General features: G+C 40.3%; 1 protein-coding gene across 1 annotated transcript; it reads right to left on the bottom strand.

Moving 5' to 3' along the window:
- On the bottom strand, positions 1-23052 carry LOC122672003 (pyruvate dehydrogenase E1 component subunit alpha-1, mitochondrial-like). The gene is made up of 8 exons (XM_043869511.1): positions 22267-23052; positions 22070-22149; positions 20466-20543; positions 1778-1873; positions 1603-1674; positions 1338-1391; positions 1117-1182; positions 1-320 (listed from the first exon to the last, which is right to left on the bottom strand). Exons 1-8 carry the CDS (start codon positions 22976-22978, stop codon positions 276-278), a joined length of 1203 nt encoding a protein of 400 aa, XP_043725446.1. The 5' UTR covers positions 22979-23052; the 3' UTR covers positions 1-275.
- Positions 23053-24647: the final 1595 nt, after the last annotated feature.

Raw genomic sequence — 24647 nt, 5'->3', positions numbered from 1 at the left:
AAAAATTAACCCTCCATGCCAAAAATGAATTGCAGAGCATCCTGAATGCTAGGCAAGAATCTAATGAGATATTTCACCGCGGAAAAGACTAATGTAATAACAAGGCCGTGACTGAAACATAAGACCTCAACAGCAACTTTGAGAAGAATCAATTTCCTATACAACAAAAAGGGCAGGTTACAAGCAAAGGCAATAGCCTATATAGAACACAATCATCTCCATCTTTTTTTATTTCTTTAGACTTGGGAGTTAAATCCTCCATCTCAGTTCCAACTTCAAGGAAGCACTGCTCTCATTTCTTTCTTGTCAGGTCCAAATGCCTGCAACAACCAATCCATGTCAGTCAGGTGGAGTCAGGCCTAAGATAGGATGTGTTTTGGGAAATCCATTCCTTTGTAAGTGTTGCAACAGATGGTAATTGTTCTGGGTTTGGGCTTCCTTAGGCTGCGTTTGTTTCGCCGTTAAAAAAATTTTCAGTATTTGTTGAAAATCAATACAAACTTCATAAGAATTAGAAAGAGGAAGAATGTTTTTACTGTAATGCAATACAAAAGGTTGGAAAACAATATCCATTTCAAAATTCAGGAGGATGTTGCTTTCCAAAATAGTGATGACATCTTGATCATTGCTACTTTTAGCACCTATGCAAGGCTCCATCCACCCCATAATATGGTTGAACTCTTTCCCTCACTCAATCATGTACAGATGTGCATGATTGGTCAAGGACTACTAAATAGTCAACAGACCATCAAATTCTGACAATTGGACCATCCAAGACCTCCAATTAACTGTAACAATTCCGGGTCTTCGTAAAAGTGGGAAGAATGGCCTAAAACAAGACACCAAGTGCTTCAAATAAAAGATATACCACCAAGTAACATGCCTTCCTGGTATTATGCAACCACATTAATAGCACTTGTTCTTTCCTCAATCATTGTCTCATGTCCAGGCAGTCATACCCAAAAGGCTAGAACACACCCCAGTTTCCACCAGTACGTCTTAAGAACAATGTAGTCAAGTTGAGGAAAACCTTTTAAAGGAGGGCACAAGAAGGTATGTCTAAAGGATCATTTCAGAAATAAGTGCTCTAGAGAGCAAATTAGAGACTAAAATTACCTCGACTCCATAACCTTTGACATATATATTAGTGAACATTTCAGAAGGATCGGGCATTGGACTTTCCTGGTAACACAGAGGTTAGAGAAAGGAAAAGTAAGAATTCAAGGTTCAATCACAAAGGCATGTATGCAAGCTAAAACAGTATAAACATTAAAGCTAAGAGAGAGAGATGCCTAACAAAAATAACTCAATGGCATCCAACATTTAGTGCTTCTCACCTTGGCTTTTGCAATTGCATCATCTACTTCTTTTCTGACATTCTTCTCAATATCCTGTAAAATAATTCGATACACATTTCATTCAACTCTTGAGGAAAATTCATTTTAAGAATTTTCTTTGTTTTGGATATATGTGGCCAGGATGGCAGCTGCAAGAGGTAATTGGATCCTACAAACTGAGAGAGTAGGAGAGGAGCGGGGGGAGACACGAAACTTTCTTCAATCACATAAACTGAGTTTTGAAAACCTAAAGTGCGATAAATACCTTTAACTCTTTCTCAGAGGCAAGCTCATGAGATAATATCAACTTTCTTACTCTTTCAATAGGATCACGCTCCTGGAAAGCACAACAGCCAAGAAAAGATAGAGACTTCAATCTCTAAAACGAAGGACTGACAAAATTCACATATCGGAGAATAAAATATCAAGGGATTACCAACCTGCCTCACACCAGAAATCTCATCACGTGTTCTGTAGGTGCTCCCTGGATCTGACATGGAGTGTCCATGGTACCTGTAAGTATCCATTTCAAGAATCTGAACACCCACATAAAAAGCAATAAAGTCAGGCCAATTTGGTTTCACATAACATCACATAAGAAGCCCTTAACTGCAAATAATTATTATCAGAAGGAACTCTAGGCGATTCTTAATGATCAACAGAAAATACTAACAAATCAAACGTTCATAATTTCTTAATTGAAAAGAGCACAAGGAACAAATTGGAGTTTTTATATAGGTAGGAAGAGTTTATATATGAATGCACAGACGATCTTAATGAGGGCATTGAAGATAGCAAGTTGATCCAACCCTGCTGGAAGCAAGGTCCAGATGTCCAGTATCCCCCACCATCAGCATAATCACATAACTATGGCTAGAGGACTCCAGGGCATTTTGGTCTCTGAAAGGGACTGATGGATTAAGTTCTAATCACGGATTGCCCAAAAATCTAGGTCTAAAATAATACAGTCACAATTTAGTTTTTTGATAGAACTATATCTCAAATTCTTGATCCAAAACAACAATTCCCAAGGAAAAAGGTGGCAGAACAGCTGTTGTGCTAGGCCTGGCAAAATGGCCCACTCAATCTGTGCCAGGTGGTACATGATTTAGAAAGTTCCAGCCATATGGATAGGTATGGTCCACTTGTATTAGATTATTCCTTTATTTTCAAACGGACAACCTAATTTGCTCCCACGTTTGACTTTTAGCTAAATTTTGATCTACTTTCTCCATGCGTAAAATTCTGATTGGGCTAAACTTTACAGGTAGATAGGGAAAAGTGGGACCTACTGTGTACGGAATTTGAGCTTTAGATGAGCTGCCACATGGCAGATTTTAGTTGGATGTTATGCTACCACTCACTCTTTCTATGTTGGGGTACTGACACATTTCCACATGTAAGTGATTAGTCGCGAGGAAAAAGTAAACCCATCCCCTCCCCCAACCAAAAGGAGGGCAATCAAGTCATTCCTCTACTTTGAAGGAATAGGGGATGCTAAAATTACTCTTTTCTGATAGTAAAAAATTTATTCCACAACATTTTTTTTATACAAGGCTAAATTACGTTTGAGGTGCCCTAAGTTAGTGAAAAAGGCATTTTCAGGCATCCAATCTTTGAAAAGGGATGTTTGGGGTGCCTTTTAGGTTAGTTTTATTCTGAAATTATTATATTTTCAAATTTACCCCTCTAATCAGCCCCACTCTCATAGTCCCACCCTTGACACCGCCATCACCATCGTCTCACCCCTTGCAATCCTGCCCTCTTCGCCACCCCAACATGCTCCCTGCCCCTACCCAACCCATCTCTTCCCCGCACGACCACCCTCTGCTTCACCGCCCTCCCATGCACTACTACTTCTAATCCCAATTACCAGTAACAATGGCTATCCTAGACCTAAACCGATCCTCAACTGAACGCTTCAACTTGCAATCTCAAGCAACGAGTCATCACCAACCTGAACAAGCTCTTTGATCATGACACTCACACTATAGCCACCTCCGAGCATGAATCCAGCACTTGCAACCTCACTCACGACTCCTCTCCGTTCCTTAATTGCATATATGACACTAACTCCTCTGAAAAGTCTCCCCTCCGGAAATAATGCATCCACCTCCTTAGTTTCATCTCTCAGACCCATGGCCACGCTCTCTCCTTTCCTCTCCAAAATCATGGAAGAAGAACTCGCGAGATCTTGACGAGTTTCTTGCTTTTTGAATCTGTTGAGATGAAATGCTAGACGAGTTCAAAAAATACACCATCTCGGGTGAAATCTCGCGAGTTCTCTGTCAAGTTCTAGATTTTGATCCTTTTTTCCCCTGTGAGCTGCAGCTACCTCATTTAGCACCTGGATTTCAACATACAACCTGTCGGAGACTATATTCAGCTACAAAATTGAAGAATTTGCATCATATATTCTTCATTTCAAATTTGAAGACCACATTGCTAACAGTCACAGGCTCAGGATGATGACATGAGTATGAAGACCATGCTTGAAAGTTTCGGAAGCATGAGTATAGATACTACTAGTGAGCATTAATCGTGGCATTCATCTCAGCCTCATCATGGCTATGATTATGGCCAGGAGAGCACCGGTTCCCAATATAGTGGCTATGGTCAGTTTGGGCAGTCAACACATGAATTCGACAATCAAAGCACTGGGTTAGGTTTTATGGACATATTCCCAGTCCCAAACCAGCCAAACCCATACATGCCTCAGTATGACAGTAGCAGTAAATCTCACGCCTCATGGCAACTGGCTATTCTATACCCTAAGATAGGGGACTTGGAATAGGTTGATGACAACACTTATATGAGTTCTGTAGCAAACTATATGCAACACTACAGCAACATTATGACATGGTAAGAATATGTGGACCGAATCGTTCTGAATGAGTGACTCGGTCACATTTTATGGGATGATAGTTGTAATATGTTAAACAGACAGATGTACTGTACACTTTAACATTTGTAATCTTTTTTTAAATTGTTTTATATTAATTGTTTGATTTGATTGCTTTTAATTACTAAATTATGTGTGAATAAGGCCTATTAGTACGTCGTCGCCTACCAACTTAGGGTCCGAAGTGAAACTCCTATTTGGACTTTGTTTTTGCAAAATCCGATAGTGCCATTGTTTTTAAATGGCCTAAAATAGGCTGAGTACCAAGTTTCAGCCCAAAATAGGTCTAAAACCCATCGAAACCAGTCATTGAGTTGGAAAAAAAATTACCCTAACTCGTCGAGATCTCGACCCAACTCACTATTTTGGCTGGTCGAAACCTGTACCCGAGATGAGTTCTTCTTCTATGTCCAAAATGATCATTAACATCGATCACCACTTTAGGGACCCCGATTCTGCCGTCAAATAGGCTTGTATCGATGATGGGCCAAGGTTTTAAGTATCTTAATGTATCCACCGATACTAACCGATATGTATCTTATTTTTAGGGTGCCGATACGATTCGATACTTAAAAGTATCAACTGTATAGGGTCGATACGTGACCCAATATGGTTAATACTCTACGATACGTCTCTTAAAATCACCTTTCCGATACCGATACTTTAAACCTTGGTCACGGCCATGGCTTCCAGATTGCTGAGCCCCCTTCTCTGTGTTCTTGAAGCTATTAACTGAGGCTTTCCTACTTCAACAGGACTACAATGCCTAGATCAGTTCCGCCCTTTGTCTCACCTCCGCCATCGGGGATTCGCCTGATCTGGCGCCTTCTCAATTGCAGAAGCTCTTGTCGAGGCTGCTAAAGTTACTCAAGGCTGAGTGCTTTAAGGCAAAACCAGCACTGTTGACGCTCATTGGCAGCATCGCTGGGGTCGGCGGTGCCTTCAATCGTAATGTGGTTACCAATTTGGTTCCTACTATGATGAGTTCCTCAGCAATGAAGATGGGCCACAAGGAAAGCTGCCGCTGAGGCTTTACTTAAGCTTTCTATTGTGGAGAGGGATCAATTGTCTGAGTTGATAACCTTGTATATTGCGCTCAAGTGATTTGGTACACGGAAAGCTTCTGCCTCTGAAATTGGTGTCTAAGTGATTGGAAGAAGTGGAAGAAGAGAGTAGAACCCATGGCTCGGTGAAAAAGCATTTTGTAAGTAGATTCCTTGATAGGTCGATCCGCAAGGCCAAACTGTTGAAAATCTTTTTAGTGTGTTAGGGTGGCTTGAGATGATGAAATGGGTGAAACCCACAGAGAAGGCCATGAGTTGAACGAGATTAAAGTGTTGGGAGAGCTTGGCAAGAACCCGGTGGGTTGTGGGGCCTGTGAAGGCAAATACCAAGCTAAGGAAAGGGAAATCAGATGGGCTGAGAAGCTTTGCTGTAATTCAACAACCAATGAAGTTAACAATTGTTGCGACTCTTCTTGCCGCACCTTCTCCAAAAAAGGCACTGGTTACTACCAAGGTTTAAAATCTCGTTCATTTAGGTGTTTCGGTCTGACTGAAATACTCGAAATTTTGGATATTTCAACCGAAATTTGGTATTTTTCCTGCACAGTTTCGGTTGGTCATTTCGGTGGGTTTTAGGCCAAATTAAGGCCTGAAACTTCATGGAAACCCTATTTTAGGCTATATAAACACATGTAAATGTTCAAATTGAAAAAATAGTCACCCAAAGTGATGTTTTGGATTTGCACCCATGATTGGCAATACGGTCAAATCCTAATGTACAACTTAGTTAATTACACATACATACACATTGTTTAAAACTTTAAGTACTAGAGGACATCATAATTAATAAGCAATTTAAACAAAAAAATTCTTTGCCCAACATAAATTCAATGACTCATAAGTCATAATATTAAGTACATAATTTGGATGACATCAATATATTATCCTAATACAAGTCAACTAGTCAAGTGACTAAAGTATCTACTAAATACTAATATATACTGCGCTGTCCTGTATCGATCCCACTCATACTCCGATGGAGCTAACGTGCATTGGCCTCTGATTGTAGGACATATGAATGCCACGTCATTGTCTAAGAGAAGAAACGAGTATTGTCCTCCATAGTTGCCATGTAAATTGCATCATCGACATGCTGAAGGTGATCTATCCTAGGATATAGAATCTTCAATATTGTGTTTCCCAAGTGATTTTGGCGTTGGTGTGGCAAAAAAGGAAGAAGAAATCAACAAAACAGCAAAAACAAGTGAAAAAAGTGGAAATGGGAGCAAAAACCAGAGTCTGTAGAGCACTCGGTCACAATTTCGACCTACAGTCACAAGACTTTGAACTTTTATACTTGACTTTTGTAACGTCTGGCCAAAATTTCAAACGAAATTTTGTATTTTTTCAATTCGAGGTTACATTTCGTTTTGAGTATACCAAAATACTCGAAATTTCGACCGAAACGAAATGAGATTTTGAACTATGGTTACTGCTGCGTCCACCCACCTTTACCCTTTTCTTTGTTGTTCTCTGTTCCCACACTCCATCTCATCTCTCTCTAGGTTCTCTCTCCTTCCACTCCAATCTTCTTACCCTTTTTACTATCGCTCTTTGATCCCACTCCATCTCATCTCTTCTCTTTGTGTTCTCTTTCTTCACACTCAAACCATTTCCGAAAGCATACATAAACAAGGAGACATAAATGATAGATAAAATAATCTCCTTGTCCAGCCATCATAGTTATTAGCTTTAAGAAGGTTAATTAGTTCTCTAGGAATGATTATATCTTCAATCTTCCTTTCCTAAACCATCTGTAGCGCCGTGGAGGTGAAGGTGAGCCAGGGGTGGGAGTGGGGTTGATCAGAGGGGTAAATTTGAAAATATCATCATTTTGGAATAAACTGAGCTTCTTTTATTAGGAATAAGTCTAAGGCTGGGATATATATATGTTGGGCCTTTGATCCCAAGGGTTTTCTATGTAATAGGCCACTTTAATGAGCCTAAACTAGGGGTATATAGGTTGCATACGGGATTAGCCCAATACTTAGTTTATTTTTATGTTTTTTAATTGAACCGGTTCAAATTGGTTGCATCCAATTGGTTCACTTTAAGTGATCATGTGACTTGGTTAAGTGGTCATGTGATGTAAGTTGAGCTGGATTAGGACTCTACAAGTCCAGCCATGTTTTGAGTCTATTTCCTTTAGTATTCTAGTTTCCTAGTTAGTTTAAGTTACCTAATAGGTTAGGGATAGGATTAGGCCTTTCCTTTTTAGTGTCTAAGTCTATTTTTGAGTCTTCTATATAAGTTTGTAAGGGAGGCCAGCATTGAATATGAATTTGATTAATAAAACTCAGCTTTATGCTTGCTGCCTTTGCTCCATCGTGAGTGTGCCTTGTGAGTAATATCAAGGTTGCCTTGTGAGTAATATCAAGGTGAAGGGATTGGTGGATCTCCAATCGACTCCTTGCATCGTGAAGATCAGGAGGGCTGCTACTTATCTCCTTGCATCTTGTAGATCGGGAGACCCCATTGTTCATCTTCAAAGCTGCTACCATTGAAGATCTCTTCAAATCCAGTAAGTTTGAATCTGAACTTTGTGTAAACCTTCTTCTTCTCACTCCTACCCTAAATAGGATTCCTCCATAACTTCAAATCTGTCCATTAGTTTCAAACCAAACTTTCAGCATACATCCCTTACATCATTATTGACACTCGATCCAAGTTTCATCAAACCCCCACCACCCTAAACCCTAGATCCTGAAAACACTTCATTCTTACAAGGCCTCTAACCCGAAACCCTAGATTTCCAACTTCATCCAAATCAATCCAAACCTATACCAATAGACTCCTAAAAACCTGCACATCATTACCAAATAAAACCCTAGCTCGAAACCCTAACCCTAACCCTAATTTTTGCCCTATTTAGCCTAAGCTGCCCACTTGGCCAGCCTTGTTAGGTGAACCCATTACCCCGGCTCCTAGTGGGATTACTCCTACCTAGGACTACATTACCATCTGTAGTGCCGTGGAGGTGAAGGTGGGTCAGGGGTGGGAGTGGGGTTGATCAAAGGGGTAAATTTGAAAATATCATCATTTTGGAATAAAACTAACCTAAAACGCACCCAAACGTCCATTTTCAAAGAATGGGTACCCTAAACGCCCTTTTCACAAACTTAGGGCACCTTAGGTGTAATTTACCCTCTATATAAAAGTGAAAGGGGTTTAGTTAAATCTTTAGTTACTATAAGTAGTGGAAGTATGAGTTAGTTACACTAATTATTGGAATTAATTTTTTATTTTATTTTTTAGAGGGAGTGGATAATGGCAAAATTTTATTGCAAAAGGGAGAAAGAAGCACAGTTCATAAAGTATAACAGCAATAGTACTACAACAATAGGACTAAGCCCAAGAACCTCATACGGGGATATTCAATGGGGAGAAGATCCAAAAACAAACAATATCTATTAAACCCCTTCTGCCCAATTTATCATCTAGGATGTTGGCTGATTTAATTCTCCAAGAGATAAATTCCCTAAAAGCACAAAGACCTAACTAGCCTAAGAATAAGCAAATACCTCCACAGCTCAGCTGAGTTATTTTTGAAGCCACCGGATCACCAGTACTGAAAAGTTATCATTTTATTTTGATTTTACCCTACAGCATTTTTCATTGAACCAAATGAAGCCCAAAAGGGTAATAGATTATCATAAGGATTTCCTAGCCTCAGATGTAACGAATACAAAACAACACACGGTGATCGAACAATTCATTGCCTCACAAGAAGCTAGCAATTAGAAGTGGGCTAGGAAAATACACATATGCAGGCATTCCAGGGAGTGAGGGGAGAGAGAGAGAGAGAGAGAGAGGAACCCAAGAGATGGAATTGCATTTCATGAAACCAAGTGAGAAGTTCCAGACTCTCCTAACCCAAAGAGTTGACTTTTGCCTCGTTACCGTCAATGACGTTTGCAACACTAATTTTTTGAGTTCGGCCAGCAAACTGAGACAAATACCTCCCCCCCTCCCCACCCCACCCCACCCCACCCCACCCCACCCCAAGGGGAAACATATTGGGTTAAAAAACAAAAGGATTTTTAGTCCATTTCATAAATTTTAGGCAACACGTTAATTCTGACCAAGATTTTCTACCTCTATTAGAAACCATAAACCCAATATCAGGAGTGAAAAATCAGAACTGAAAGATCCTAATCTGTACCTCAGTGCAGAGCTGATTCAGCATGGATCTGCAGCTCAAGAAACTCCTTTTCCCAGCAAAGGACTTTTCTTGCTCCACAGATACAACAGATTGTAGTCGGCATAAAATCTAGGGTTTCTTTCAGATTTGCTGCTTCTATTCATTGAAGATGGGATCAAGGGAAAGAACAGTTTCTTGCTCCACAAAAACGAGAGTGAATAGAATTAATTTATTTTTTTCCTTCTATAAGAAGGAACTTCTCCCTCAACCTTGCAAGCTTCTCACCTGAAGCACCCTCCAGAGGCAAAAACCATCAGCTTTTCCATTGTGTAATGAGCTCTGCTCTCAGTTGCAAATATGGGGAATTGTCTCAAGGAAGTGTGGTACTTAATCTGTCATTAACCCAAAGTGCACATATAGAAGCAAGGTTTGAGTTTATAAGGAAACTGGATTTTCTGGTGATTGTCTGGAAAACAAGCCACTCTGTTATTTCCCAAAATCAGAGAAATACAGAAGGATGGGGAAGACCTTTGCTTGGCTTTTGGGTCTAATCTTACTAACTTCATCCAGAAAATGGAAATTCAATATGTTCATGAAAAAATATCAAAGGTGCCTCTCTCTCTCTCTCTCTCTCTCATGCTTTTTTTTTGGGGGGGGGGGGGGGGATGGGGAGATGGGGGAGAGAGATCACACAGATACACCATTACACTAATATTTGGAAAAATTGATCAACAAGATTCTTTATCTCCTTCTTCTTCCTCCATTTTGTTCTCCACCAGAAACAACCAAACACCAACACCATTTGTGCTAGTTCTAAGACCAACATTACCTGCACCAGTCACTGTCACTCAAACTTGTATTTCTGTTGATTGACTTGGGGAAGAATGGTAGATATAAAGACCTCAAGCAATAGAACAGAGCGCAGTTGAATCAGATCAAGAATGGCAATGACATTGATCAACAAGGATCAAGTAACACTGGACCCTTCGACAAGGGAGTAACATTAGCTTCATCTCCTTTAAGGCTAGCAATTATACTCAATCAGACACCTTTACAAACTGTTCCTTCATATACACACCTTACAAAACCCCATCGCATAACCAACTTACTCCTCTAATTCCAGATGGCCTTGAGTTTCCAAGGAACAACCCGTAGCAACTTTGAAAAGAGGGAGGAACTATACAGGACAATTAGTGACAGTAGATTAGACTTATTAAAGGGACTTCTCGGAGGGAAGACTATTTCTCTATGATAGGGCTAGTTTCTTCCCAATTTTCTCCATCATATGGTCCGGAAATTTCACCTACCTTGAGCTTTCGCCAAAAGGTAACTTGGTGGTGTCAAAGTCCACCTCGTGACTCTCAACCCAATATTGCATAAAGGCCTGGGATTCTACCCAGACCACAGTTAAAGATTTAACCTTCCATAGGAATTATGGAACTCCCAAAACACTTTCCCTCATGAATCTATACTGTGAGAGCAATATAACTGCAGACTTCTGTACTACGAGAATAAAAAACAAGTACAAAATGGGGTGGCGGAATGTAAGAAGCATCATTTATTAGATATCGCTAGGTCTTTAAGGCTGCGTTTGGTAACGTTTCTAGTCTGGGAATGTTGTTTTTTGGCAGAACCATCTTTTTCCGTTTTGTTTTGGAACTGTGCTCTTTGGCTCCAGATTAGCGTTTGGTAAACCTGTTCCAGAACTGGTTCCAGAACAGCAAAAGAACAACAAGGGTGTTAGGTAACGACATCCCACTCCTTGCGGTTAAGGTAAAGATTTCGGGCATGGCCAGCTCCCATAGTGTGACGGGCAGTGTGTACAAGGCCCGGCAACGAATTCACCGCTGTATGGCTGACTGGCGATTACAACCAATTCCAACTTCATGCAGGCAAGTTGCAGCCTGCAATCCAAACTGAGGACGGGTTTTTGAAGTTAGCTCACCCTCACGGGATCGCGACCCTTTGTCTCGTCCATTGTAGCAAGTGTGTTGCCCAGGGCATGAGGGGCCTGATGACTTGCCATCATCCTCACCTTCCTCCGGCTTATCAACAGCAGTCCGTTCAGGGTTCCAAACTCAATAGTGGCAACTAAACACGAGGGTTGCGCTCAATAACAAAAACACCCAATATTCCTTAAATAGTGTTGTAAGAACAACTGAACCAAGTGTAAATTAATGTATGCTGATCACACATTGTTTATCAAGAAGATGAGCCAGCATATCACAATGTTGATTGTCTAGGTAGATGACATAGTAATTACTGGAAGTGATGCAGATGAAATAAGAAAACTAAAGACCTACCTGGGGACAGAGTTTGAAATTAAGGACTTAGGAAAACTGCGATATTTTCTTGGAATCAAAGTTGCCCATTTAGCTCAAGGTATCTTCCTATCTCAACAAAAGTATAAACTTGACCTTTTGTCAGACACAGGGATACTGGGATGTAAGCCTGGTGATACTTCATTAGATCCTAACACTCATCTAAAGAGTAAGGATGGAGAGCCAGTAGATAAAGGTAGCTACCAAAGGTTGGTGGGACACCTGATATATCGTTCTCACACACAACCAAATATAGCCTTCGCTGTGAGTGTTGTTAGCCAATATATGCATGATCCTCACTCAACTCATCTAGAGGCATAGAATTTTGAGGTATTTGAAGTCTTCCCTAGAAAAAGGTGTTATTTTCTCTCCTCAAAATCACTTGTGAGTTGAGGCTTTCACCGATGCAGATTGGGTGGGATGTCCGGATGACAGGAGAACCACCTCAGGTTATTGCACCTTTGTTGGAGGCAACTTGGTTACTTGGCGGAGCAAGAAGCAGACTGTAGTTGCTCGATCTAGTGCAGAAGTAGATGCATCTTTATAGTGACAGCAAATCAACAATAAGCATCGCACATAATCCAGTTCAACAAGATCACACCAAGCATGTTGAGATTGATCGTCACCGCACCAAGGAAAAGCTCGAACAAGGAGCCATTTGTGTCCCATTTGTTCAATCTAGTGAACAATTAGCTGATATTCTCACTTAAAGGAATTAGTAGTAAAAGTTTTAGTTCTATAGTTAGAAAGTTGGGCATGTGATATATTTATGAACCAACTTGAGGGGGAGTGTTGTAACATGGGTTCAAGGGTAATTACATCCTAAGGGTATTTCTGTCCTTGTAACTATTCTGGAATGCTCTCTAATCTATTATAAATAAAGTGGGTTGTGACCATAATGTCATAAGCCATATTTCACAAATCTCCACAATATATAGTACAACCAACTTTGGATAACTAACATGATTTAGATAAGTGAGACTACAATCATGACCAAGAGCTCTGAAAACCGTCTTATTGTTAGAAGTCATGTAATAGGGGTAGTTTAGGAACTAGTTCTATTACTAGTTGCCTTATTATGTAATTCTGTTTTTCTTCTTTATTTCTCTTTTACCTCCCTAAGGAGGTGGATGTGATTCTCTATTAGTTATGATTGAATGAATATATGGTGTATGGAGAAGCCTCTCCAATACAATCGATTACAGCCTAATATTCTCTTCTCTCTTCTCTTGCTATCTTCTTCCTCCTCCAACTTCTTTCTTCTCCCTTCTTATTTCCTAAACCTAGAATCTAACTTGGTATCAAAGCAGGCTCAAGATTTGAGAGTCGTGTTCAGTCCCTGTTTTCATTCTTTCTCTTCTCATTGAAATCCTTTGTGTCTAAGGATTCCAAAGAGGAGATTTCAGTGTACAGCTTTGCTTAAAGAATATGGAATAGGCTCATTCTAGCCTCTTTTGATGATTGAAGGATCTACTTGAGACCTTTTGAAGCTTCTTTGGAGATTTGGATCTCCCACAGCTGCTGCTCCAAGTTCCGCCAGTCTCAATTTCAGGTTGCAGCTGCTGCCATTCTCAGATTCCTTTTGTGTCCTGGTTTGGCCCATTTGTATCACTCAAGGACACTTATGAGAGTGGATATGATCTCCCTTGCTGATTGAAGAAGCTATATGAGCAGTTTTGCTCCTTGTGTGGGATCCTCTGTTCTGCCCAGGTAAACTCGAGAGTGTTTACTTCTTTTTTCTTGCTTCGAGCTGCAGTTTGATGCTCCCTTGGTTGAGGGATGTGTATGCATAGCCTTTGTGAGGCTTTTTTACTTGTTTGAAGTTATTACTACACCTTGCAAGCCTTTGTGAGGCCTCTTCTTAGGGACTGTCCGCTGGTCTGCTGTTGTTATGCACTAGAAGTGCTTGATTTAAGTCCTCTTAGAAATTTGCTGCTAGGATTGCTTCGGCAGTGTGCTATCCTAGGCTGCTTATTGGATTTCTTGCTTGTTTGGGTTGGGTGTGTACTCCCCACTTGCCTTTGGTGATCTTGTTTATTGTTGGTATCCATCATGAATGATTCGAATACATCTGTGCTTGGTACTGTTGATTCACAGCCACCCACTGTTGTCCCTCAGTTGGCTTATGAGAGTACTCATCAACAGATTTCTTTTGTGAAGCTTGATGGTACTAATTACCTAGATTGGTCACAGTCTGTGAGACTTTCCCTTAGGCGTAAGGGAAAACTTGGATATATCACAGGTTCTATTAAGGCTCCCACAGCTGGTTCACCTACTTTTGATAAATGGGAGACTGAAAATTCTACAGTTATGACATGGTTGATCTTCTCCATGAAGCCCGAGATTGGGAGAAGGTTTATAAGGAAGGAAATTGCCAAAGCTATTTGGGATAGTGTCTCTGTGGCCTTTGACAGAGTAGGTGACACTGCCAAGGTCTATCAGCTCCATCAAAGAATCCACTCATTGAAACAAGGTGACAGTACTATTTCTGAGTACTACAGTGCGTTCCTTAGTCTTGTGGAAGAGTATGATCACTACAGAGACCTTCATTTGACCAACCCAGAGGATGAAGCCAAGGTCTATCTGACTCTTGAAAAAGAGCGTGTCTTCTCTTTGCTTGGTGGTCTGAACTCTGACTATGAGCCAGTTAGACTCCAGCTAATAGGCCGGTCTCCCCTTCCCTCTCTTAGTGAAGTCTGTAGTTACTTACAGAGTGAAGAGACCAAGCGACTTACTATGGCACCACCACCAGCATCATCTGAGAGCTCAATTCTAGTTCTGTTCGAGACACCCGTGGAGGTGGTAGAGGCCCAGGGCCTAACCGTGAGGAAGCTAGTACTGTGGAGACAGTTGGTGGCAGTGGAGTTGGGCGAGACAGATTTAAATGTGATCATTGTGGACGCATTGGACACACTAAGGATAGGTGTTGGTCTCTCCATGGTCGTCATCCTGGTATGCGTGGTCGTGGTAGCCGTAGAGGGGGAGCTCGAGCTCATTCCGCAGTGGCGACTGATGCTGATGCCTCACAGGATGACTCCACCTTTATGGATGCAGTGGTTCGCAGGGTTGTGTCACAGTTGAGCACATCTTCTACATCTAGTATGGTTGGATCCTCATCATCCTCGGCTTCAGTCTCCGCCTTTCTTGCCCGATCTTGGGTCATTGACTCGGGTGCCACGGACCACATGACTGGTACGTCTCATTATTATGATTCCTATACCATTTGCTCTGGTAGGGACAAGGTTAGGGTACCTGATGGCTCCCTTTCCTCCATATCTGGTAAGGGTAATATCCCTGTGACATCATCTATTTCCCTCTCTTCTGTTCTTCATGTCCCTAACCTTACACTGAATCTTTTATCTGTGAGTCATTTGACTAAATCTCTCAACTGTTGTGTCACTTTTTTTCCTTCTCACTATCTTTTTCAGGATTTGGTAACGAAGAGGATTATTGGTAGTAGACGTGAGGAGCAAGGCCTCTACTTTTTTTATCCGTTTTTGCCCACAGCTCATTCCTATGTGTGTGGTTGAAATGATAGTAGTTATGTGGATTCTGTTATGTTATGGCATCACCGTCTTAGCCATCCATCTTTTGTAGTAATGAGGAAACAATTGCCTCACTTATTTTCATCTATTGCCTCTTCTCATGTTTTTCAATGTGAACCATGTATGTTTGCCAAACATTGTCGGTCTTCATATCCTTATCATGGTAATAGAACTGTTGCTCCTTTTCATATTGTGCATACTGATGTTTGGGGTCCTTCCCATACTACTTCTTTATTTAGCTTTCGTTCCTTTGTGTCCTTTGTTGATGATTTTTCCCGTGCCACATGGACTGTACTTTTGAAGCATAAGAGTGATGTTTGTGATGCCTTTCAGAATTTTTACCAAATGATCCTTATTCAATTTGAGACCCGCATCAAAATTGTGCGATTTGATAAAGGGGGAGAGTACATGTTTGTTGGCCTTCAAACCTTCTTTACTACTCATGGCATTATCCATCAGCTAGCGTGTGTTGACACGCCCCAACAAAATGGGGTTGCTGAGAGGAAAAATCGCCATCTACTGGAGGTCACCCGTAGCCTATTGTTTGGCATGCATGTCCCCAAGACCTTCTGGTCCGCAGCTCTTCTCACTGCCTCCTTTCTTATCAATCGTATGCCTACCAAGCTTCTTAATTTCAAATCTCCCTTGGACATGTTATCTCCCAAGGCCTCTGCTTTTGCTCTTCCACCTAGAGTCTTTGGCTGTGTTTGTTATGTGCATGTCAACAAATCTGCTCGCACTAAACTTGACCCCAAAGCTCTAAAGTGTCTCTTCCTTGGGTACTCTTCTACTACCAAGGGGTACAAGTGTTATCATCCTTCTTCCCGCTGATGTATCATTTCCAAGGATGTTACCTTTCTTGAGTCTATCCCTTTCTTTGTCCCTTCTCAGCATCTTCTTCAGGGGGAGAATTGTGGGAGTGAACAGGCTACTAATGATTTCTTTCTTTCTCCTCTACCTACATCCCCTTTTATGCTTGACATTGGGAAACACAGGACTGTAGATGTGGTTGAGGTTGATGATCAACCAGGGGGGAATACAGATTTGGTTGTTGAAAGTGGTTCTGGTAAAGAGAAGGTAGAGAAGGATTACCACCTTACATACAAAAAAGGTAAAAGCTTGCATAATACAAGAAAGAAGATCTACCAAGAATCCTCTTCAGATCCAGATCTACATCCTGAGATTCATCCTCCTCAATCAGGTGACATTTCTTCTCCTCCATCTGATTTGGACCTTCCAATTGCTATTAGAAAAGGGAAAAAAACTTGCACTAATCCTATATCCCAGTTTGTTTTCTATGACACAATTTCTCCTACAGGCCTTGCCTTTATTACTGCTCTCTCTACTGCTTCTATTCCCAAGAATGTCATTGATGCTATGTCTGACCCAAAGTGGAGCCAAGCCATGTCTGAGGAGATGATGGCACTTGAGAAGAATGGTACTTGGCAACTTGTTAACCTCCCCAAGGGACGTGTCCCAGTTGGATGCAAATGGGTCTATACAATCAAGTACAAATCTGATGGCAGTATTGAGAGATACAAAACAAGGTTGGTGGCCAAGGGGTATAGTCAAGTCTATGGAATTGACTACCAGGAGACATTTGCCCCTGTGGCCAAGCATAATTCAATAAGAGTTCTTTTATCCTTGGCTGCCAATAAAGATTGGCCTTTATATCAGTTGGATGTGAAGAATGCCTTCCTTCATGGTGATTTGGAAGAGGAAGTGTACATGCACACTCCACCAGCTTCAAGATGCCTTCACCAAGGAAAGTGTGCCTCCTTAAGAAAGCCCTATATGGTCTCAAATAGCACCAAAGGCATGGTTTGAGCGCTTCCGACAGGCTATTCTGAAGAATGGATACTCCCAGAGCCAAGCTGATCATACTCTCTTTACCAAGCGAAGTAATGGTACTATCACAGCTCTCATTGTCTATGTTGATGATATCGTGGTCACAGGAGATGATCCAACTGAGATAGGTAGATTGCAGAGCTACTTAGCACAGCAATTTGAGATCAAAGATCTGGGTCCCTTGAAGTACTTCTTAGGAATAGAAGTATCAAGGACCAAGAAAGGAATCAACATATGTCAAAGGAGGTTTATTCTTGACCTATTGACAGAGACAGGAATGTTAGGCTGCAAACCAGCAAACTTTCTTATTGAGCAGAATCACAAACTAGGAGAGGACTGTCAAGGTTCGAGAACTCGCGAGATCTCGCCGAGTTTCTCGGTTTTTCAAATTCTCGAGTCGAGATCACATATGCATTCTAAAAGTGCATTTTCTCGGCGAGATCTTGGCGAGATATCGAGATCTCGGCGAGATTTATCCGAGATCTCCGAGTTTCTCGGTTTGACATAGGAAAATGCCCATCTAGGACCTTTACATGAGTGCCAGATCTCGAGATCTTGCTGGAAATTCTTGGTATACAGACACCTATCTATGCCAGGAACCAAGACAGACACTTATTTATGCCTAATATCATTTAAGTAAATGCTTTTGTATTTGTATTTCATTTACTTAAGATATTATTCATAAATAAGAAAATACCCCCCCATTTGAATCCAATAAAAATAGTTAAAAAATCAAATTCCAAAAGGAAAAAAAATCAACCCCCCAGTTCAAGAACAAAAACTGGATTTTCGGTGGTAGGTGCAATTTTCAACTTTCTAATGCTGGTGTTTTTCTCAAATCTAAAAATTCCATAAATCTTATTATGGTAAAACATTGCTAAAAACCAAAAGTGCGGTAAAATATTCATTTGTTTTGATGTCCAAAAAGTATTTCCATTCGTAGCGATTTTGATGACAAGATTACAGTATCGGTTAAGTTTGACCGTACATAACTCTTTCAATATAAATCAGATTTTAGCAATCTTGGACTTGTGGAAAGCTTTCAAAACAAAGCTTTCCAACAAGTCCAAGATTGCTAAAATCTGATTTATATTGAAAGAGTTATGTACCTCAAACTTAATTGTGCACATTTAATGTCAAAATCCATTGCTTAGAAAGTTTGAAAATTGCACCTACCGCGAAAATCCAGCTTTTGTTCTTGAACCGGGGTTGACTTTTTTCTTTTGGAATTTGATTTTTTAACTATTTTTATTGATTCAAATAGGGGTATTTGCTTATTTATGAATAATATCTTATAAATGCAATATCATTTACTTAAATGATATTAGGCATAAATAAGTGTGTTTCGTCTCCTGTCCTCCGGTTTCTAGCATAAGTAAGCGTCTGCATCCCGCTTTCCTACTAACTGAAACTCCTATTTGGACTTAGTTTTTGCAAAATCTGATAGTGCCATTGTGTTTAAATGGCCTAAAATAGGCTGAATACCAAGTTTCAGACCCAAACTAGGTCTAAAACCCACCGAGATGAGGCTTCGAGTTGAGAAAAAAAAAAGTGCAACAACTCGGCAAGATCTCAACTCGACTCGGTTTTTCAAGGGTCCGAGTTGGCACCGAGACCCGAGTTTTCGAACCTTGAGGACTGTGGTCCTTCTCTTGTTGATGCGGGAAAGTATCAAAGGCTAGTGGGGAAGCTTATCTCTCTCTCTATGACTCGGCCAGATATCTCTTATGCAGTGGGAGTTGTCAGCCAATTTATGCATGCTCCCAAGAGTGGCCATTTGGATGTTGTGTATCGCATTCTAAGGTATTTGAAGTCCTCTCCAGGGAAAGGACTGTTGTATGCAAGGCACAACCACTTAAGAGTGGAAGGTTTCACAGATGCCGATTGGGCTGGTTCCATTACAGACAGGAGATCTACCTCCGGCTATTGTACCTTTGTGGGAGGTAACTTAGTCACATGGAGGAGTAAGAAACAGCATGTTGTGGCCAGATCTAGTGCCGAGGCAGAATTTAGAGCTATGGCACATGGAGTGTGTGAGCTCATCTGGCTGAAAAGACTGGTTCAGGAACTGGGATTTGACACTGAAGGACCCATGAGGCTGTACTGTGACAACAAGGCTGCCATCAGTATCGCTCACAACCCCGTTCAACATGACCGGACTAAGCACATTGAGGTTGATAGACATTTTATCAAGGAGAAGATAGACTCTGGCTGTATTTGTACTCCTTTTGTGAAGACTGGTGATCAGCTGGCAGATATCTTCACCAAAGCTCTTGGCTCTCCTCAGTTTAGCTCTTTCTTAAGCAAGCTGGGAATGCATGATATATATTCTCCAGCTTGAGGGGGAGTGTTAGAAGTCATGTAATAGGGGTAGTTTAGGAACTAGTTCTATTACTAGTTGCCTTATTATGTAATTCTGTTTTTCTTCTTTATTTCTCTGTTACCTCCCTAGGGAGGTGGATGTAATTCTCTATTCGTTATGATTGAATGAATATATGGTGTATGGAGAAGCCTCTCCAATACAATCGATTACAGCCTAATATTCTCTTCTCTCTTCTCTTGCTATCTTCTTCCTCCTCCAACTTCTTTCTTCTCCCTTCTTATTTCCTAAACCTAGAATCTAACTCTTATATGGCTGAATATCTTTGATCAGGAACAGCCGAACTGTTTTACAGTTCAGTCCATAACATGCACAACCATTCCTCTAGGTAATACTTTCATAGCTTCAATGGTTAGTAAAATGTTTATGAGTGATTTCGGGAGAAAATCAAAGTGTTCACTTTATATTCTGTTAGATTCTATATAAAATAATAAAATATTATTGTACAAATCAGCATTAAATGATAAATTCAATCAACTTCATTGGTAATATAAACACGTTAAAATACCAAAAGCTTTGATCATATTTAAACAACAAACTCAAAGTTTCTAGGAAGGTGATAATAATAAAATGCATCTAACAGTCAGTACAAACTAATTCATGAAATATATTTCCAATATTTCACATTATATCAAATGGAGCATTAGATTGGATACTAATTAGAAGTAAAGATTTTCCCAGCACATTTAACTGTAACTGGACAAATAACAGAAAAAAAAATTAAGAGAAATAAATCAGAAGGGAAGACATACTGACACATTCCTCTTACTAAACTATCCCCTACCAATGTCATGTTCCAAATAACCGAAGAAACCATAACACTCAAATGAATGCTTGGTATTGAGGTTACCAGATAGAGGGTTTTTACAAAAGCAATTATAAGGTATAAAATCACTACAGCACAAGGTCCTATAAAACTGTACTCACAAGGGGCCCATTTTTCAGAGCATACTCCTTAGCAAATTTGCAAGCTTGCTTGACAGCAAGAACATCCATACCATCAACCTGTTAAGTGTTATAACATACTTGAGAAGTTATGGCCAACAAGAAATAGAATGAAACTAGTAATTGACAAATTTAGAAATGATTAATCACAGCATAATGACTCAATCTAGACTAGGATGTAAAACAACCACCATGGGAATCATGCAATTACAAATCTATATACAATTTAATCATGGAGGATATAAATGAAAATGATGACTGTCAATTCAGAGTAACCATGATCAAACATGATAAAATCATAAAATCTAAAAATAAATCACCCTAGAACCAAATGTCTACCAAGAATGTTAAGAAGATGATTTCTGAGAAAGACCCAATAAATGTATAGATATTGATTCACCTGTATTCAAAAGAGAAGAACGCCAATGTAGTTCACATATACCCAGTCATAGATCTGTAAACCCATTTGCATTTTGCAATATCCATTCAGATTTTTTTACCTAAAGATCCTTTTCCAACCCATTTTAAATTCAAGGACCAGAGTGCTATATACGTCTCAACCTTGGGCCCCTAGCCTAGCAAAAGGACAGTAGTTCTCTACCATATATACATTCATACGCCAGCATATACCTCGTTTTTTACTAAAGAGGATGCATAAACTGTTTTAGTAACTGGGAGAGTAGGCCCTCTATCCTTTTCATATCTGCTAAATTTTTTCCTCAGTTCCACTATTCTATTTCCACCACCTCCTTTACTTCACTTTAACCAAACATTTACCCATGCTACCTATTGATGAAATCAGCTTACATTAATCATCAAAACAAATTTGAGTACTGGTTCATTCAGAGTCACAGTGACAAATATAATTTTAGGAACAGGAAGGTAAGGAAATTAGTAGATGCAATCAGTAAGTTAATAGGCAAGTGGTGACGATACATGCCGAATTCAGTCTATGCTATCAGGAAACTTATTGTTCAACTCACAACATTTATGAGGACATACATGAGAACACCAGTGTTCATTTTGATATAGTATATTAGAAACCCTGAGAACGGTATGACTGCAACCTTATGGAACCTGATACACTCTAAACCCAAGAACAGGCTGCGGAACATGTAGAAGAAACACGAGAAACAAAACAGAGACAGAGAAGCATACACGTGGCCAAATCATCAGAATATAAGTACATCCAGGAATGGAATCATCAAATTACCAAAAGTTACGTTAACCAGCTTGTCATGGCAAAGTTTCATTACAAAATAGATACAGGAATGATTTTAGAATGAAAAGTATGACAAACAAAAGCAGAAGACATACCACAATAAAAACATTATATCTCATTATTGGCAACTAGAACCACTGAAGAAATTATCCCACCAAGTTTTTAACAATGCAGAGGAAAATATTTTACAAAGTGATAAACGGCAACACAAACAGATCCATTTATGAAGACGAAATCCATGTAGCAACCAAAAAAAATTTTAAGAAAAAAAGGGTACAGTCATGAGATCATAACAACATGGCAAGAACGTATAAAATTAAACCAACTGCTTAAGAAAAGGGGGAAAAAGATAAATCAAACTTACCTTCAAACCAGGAACATAATCCCCACGCTTGTAATAAGAAGGACTTTTAGCCGCTCTCCACTCAGCTGTGCCCATCCCATCTACAGAAGCAAAAAAGGCAAATCAGAGGAAGCATCTAAATACAATAGAGCAAAATAGAAAACGAAGAAAGAGCGTATTCACACAGTTCAATCCATTCCCAATCTCTTGCGACTTACAATGATTATTCTCACAGACCAAAATGGCAGGCAGATCCCAAAGAGCCGCAATATTTAGCGCTTCAAAGAGCTGCCCTTGATTGGCAGCACCGTCACCGTACGAAGCGAAAGTAACGGTACCCTCCTTATTGAACTTCTGAGCAAAAGCGAGACCACAGCCGAGGGGTACCTGAGCACCAACAATTCCGTGCCCGCCAAAGAACCCTTGCTCCTTCTTGTAGAAATGCATCGACCCTCCCTTCCCTTTTGAGCAACCGGTGGTCCGACCCATCAATTCAGAGAAGACCTCAAGGAGGTTGCCGCCACGGGCAAGGAAAGTGCAGTGATCACGGTAAGCAGTGATGATGGCATCCTTCTTGGTAATGGCAGCTTCCATCCCAACGGCGACGGCTTCTTGACCGTCGTAGAGGTGACAGAAACCACGAATGAGCTTAGCCTTATAGAGAGAATCGGCAGCGATTTCCATGCGGCGCATTAGAGCCATGTCACAGAAGAATCCCATGAGTTCTTTAGGAGTGGTTTCCACGATGCGAGAGGGAGGATCGACCTTGTGACCAGTGAAGGGGATACTGGTCTCGATGGAGAGGACAGTTTGGTCATCGGTGGTTGAGGAGAAAGGACGGCGGAGGGATGAAGAGGTAGAGGAAAGGGAGGTGGTGAGGGGTCTGAGGAGTTTAGAACGAGATGCTTTGGCTGCACGAGTCAGAACCATCTCCTTCTATCGATCGCTACAGCGATTGATAGATCGATCTTCCTTTCCACTCTCTGATTTCTGGAGCGAAACAGCGAGGGAAACAAAAAATGACTCTCCGAACCTACGAACAGAAGAAGGGAAGGTGGGGAAGAGAAGGTAAGACCGGACTCCTGGAAAGAATTAAACAAATTCGAAAAATGAAAAGGGCATGATACTCTCGTTTTTCCAATTTCCACTTTTGAGGCATTTTGGTAATTTAATATGTTAGTATGTTTCTCTAGGATGGCATCTTACTCAGCCTCTCCAAATAACCAAAGAAACGACATCTAACACATAGTTGGAACACGTGTCTAGCTTCTACGTCATCGATACACAATAAATATTTGGGGCTCAAGTGGGTCCCACCATGGTTCTGTCCTACTTATGACGTCCGGAGCCGTACAATCTGGTCGTTGGTACGAGACAACTATTGGTCTCTTTCTGGATGTGGACCAAAGGTGCGAAGTACTGTATCATGACAAACTCAACCGACTTTGCCCTTGAGGAAGTGGTTGGTGAAATGTAGTGACACTCTAATTAGTGGGGAATGAAAATCAATTTAGCAAAAATTCTACGGTTGCCAAAAAGGAATCTAGTAGTGTTTTTTTTTTTGGTGACAAAGATAGCTTTACCAAATAAATAAAGCGAGGAAAATGACCCCACAAGCATCAGAATACAGAAGAAGAGAAATAAGACTCTGAGAATCAATCTCCCAATTTTTATAACACTAGGATGTTGCTTCTGCAAAAGCAAGTGAGTCCGCCACAGAATTACCTTATCTGAAAATAAGTTTGAACTGAACCTATTCAAAAAGATTACACAAAGTCCAGTAGTCCAAAATAATATTATGGTTCCTTCATGGAAGAGATAAAAAGCAATGGTTAAGTTTGTGACCATCAGATTGTCACTCTCAATACATATCCTTAGAAACTCATTCAGCAACAATCAATATAGCTTATTGTTCGGTGAAGGCTTTAGCTACTCCCGCATAAGCATGGCCAATTCCTTTAGAAAAACAGTAGATAAAGTGGCTAAAGAAAAAAATTTACAGCACCTATGGATTGAATCAGATTCCATTGCTACTATCTCGTGTTGATAAGGGTTCAATTCCCTGGATGTTTTTACAACATTGGAATCACTACCTACAGTACCTTTCATCTACTAGGTTGAAGCTCACTCATGTTATAGAGAGGCTAATGCTGTTGCAGATCTGTTGGCTAAGAAAGGGGCTGCATTACATGTTTCTCATTTTTGGCCTCTATATCTCTCTTTTATCAATCATGATATCAGTTGGGACATTCAAGAAAGACCAAGATATCGATTTGAGGATTGATGAATGGTTTCAAGACTGGTTAATAAAGGATTTTTTTCTAAGGCTTCTACTGATGGCCATGTCGAAGGTGGGATACTAAGTTAAAAGTGTTTGAGTCTTGTGCTTTGCTGATGGCAATGCCGAAGATGAATATCAAATCTTTTATGTATTAGTTTTGTAGTGTCTGGGTATATGCCCAAACATTAATCTTATACATCTTTTCACTATAACTTTTTAATATATTCCTTTTTTGTCCTTCAGCCAAAAAAAAAATTTAAGAGTGGTTGGGCCTGCAAGATAAAAATTTTCTTTATCTATTCCTCTGTTTTTTTGTTT

Source organism: Telopea speciosissima, chromosome 8 (assembly GCF_018873765.1).
Source record: "Telopea speciosissima isolate NSW1024214 ecotype Mountain lineage chromosome 8, Tspe_v1, whole genome shotgun sequence".
In the NCBI taxonomy this organism is placed as follows: domain Eukaryota; kingdom Viridiplantae; phylum Streptophyta; class Magnoliopsida; order Proteales; family Proteaceae; genus Telopea; species Telopea speciosissima.
This window is presented reverse-complemented; position numbering and strand designations above follow the sequence as displayed.

Excerpts from the sequence above, each read along its gene's own strand:
- LOC122672003 (XM_043869511.1), bottom strand. The coding sequence starts at position 22,978 with ATGGTTCTGACTCGTGCAGCCAAAGCATCTCGTTCTAAACTCCTCAGA. Across the intron at positions 22,150-22,266 it reads GGTCTGTGAGAATAATCATT|ATGGGATGGGCACAGCTGAG; the intron begins GTAAGTCGCAAG and ends TTGCTTCTGTAG. Across the intron at positions 1,874-20,465 it reads CTCTGAAAAATGGGCCCCTT|ATTCTTGAAATGGATACTTA; the intron begins GTGAGTACAGTT and ends GTGGGTGTTCAG.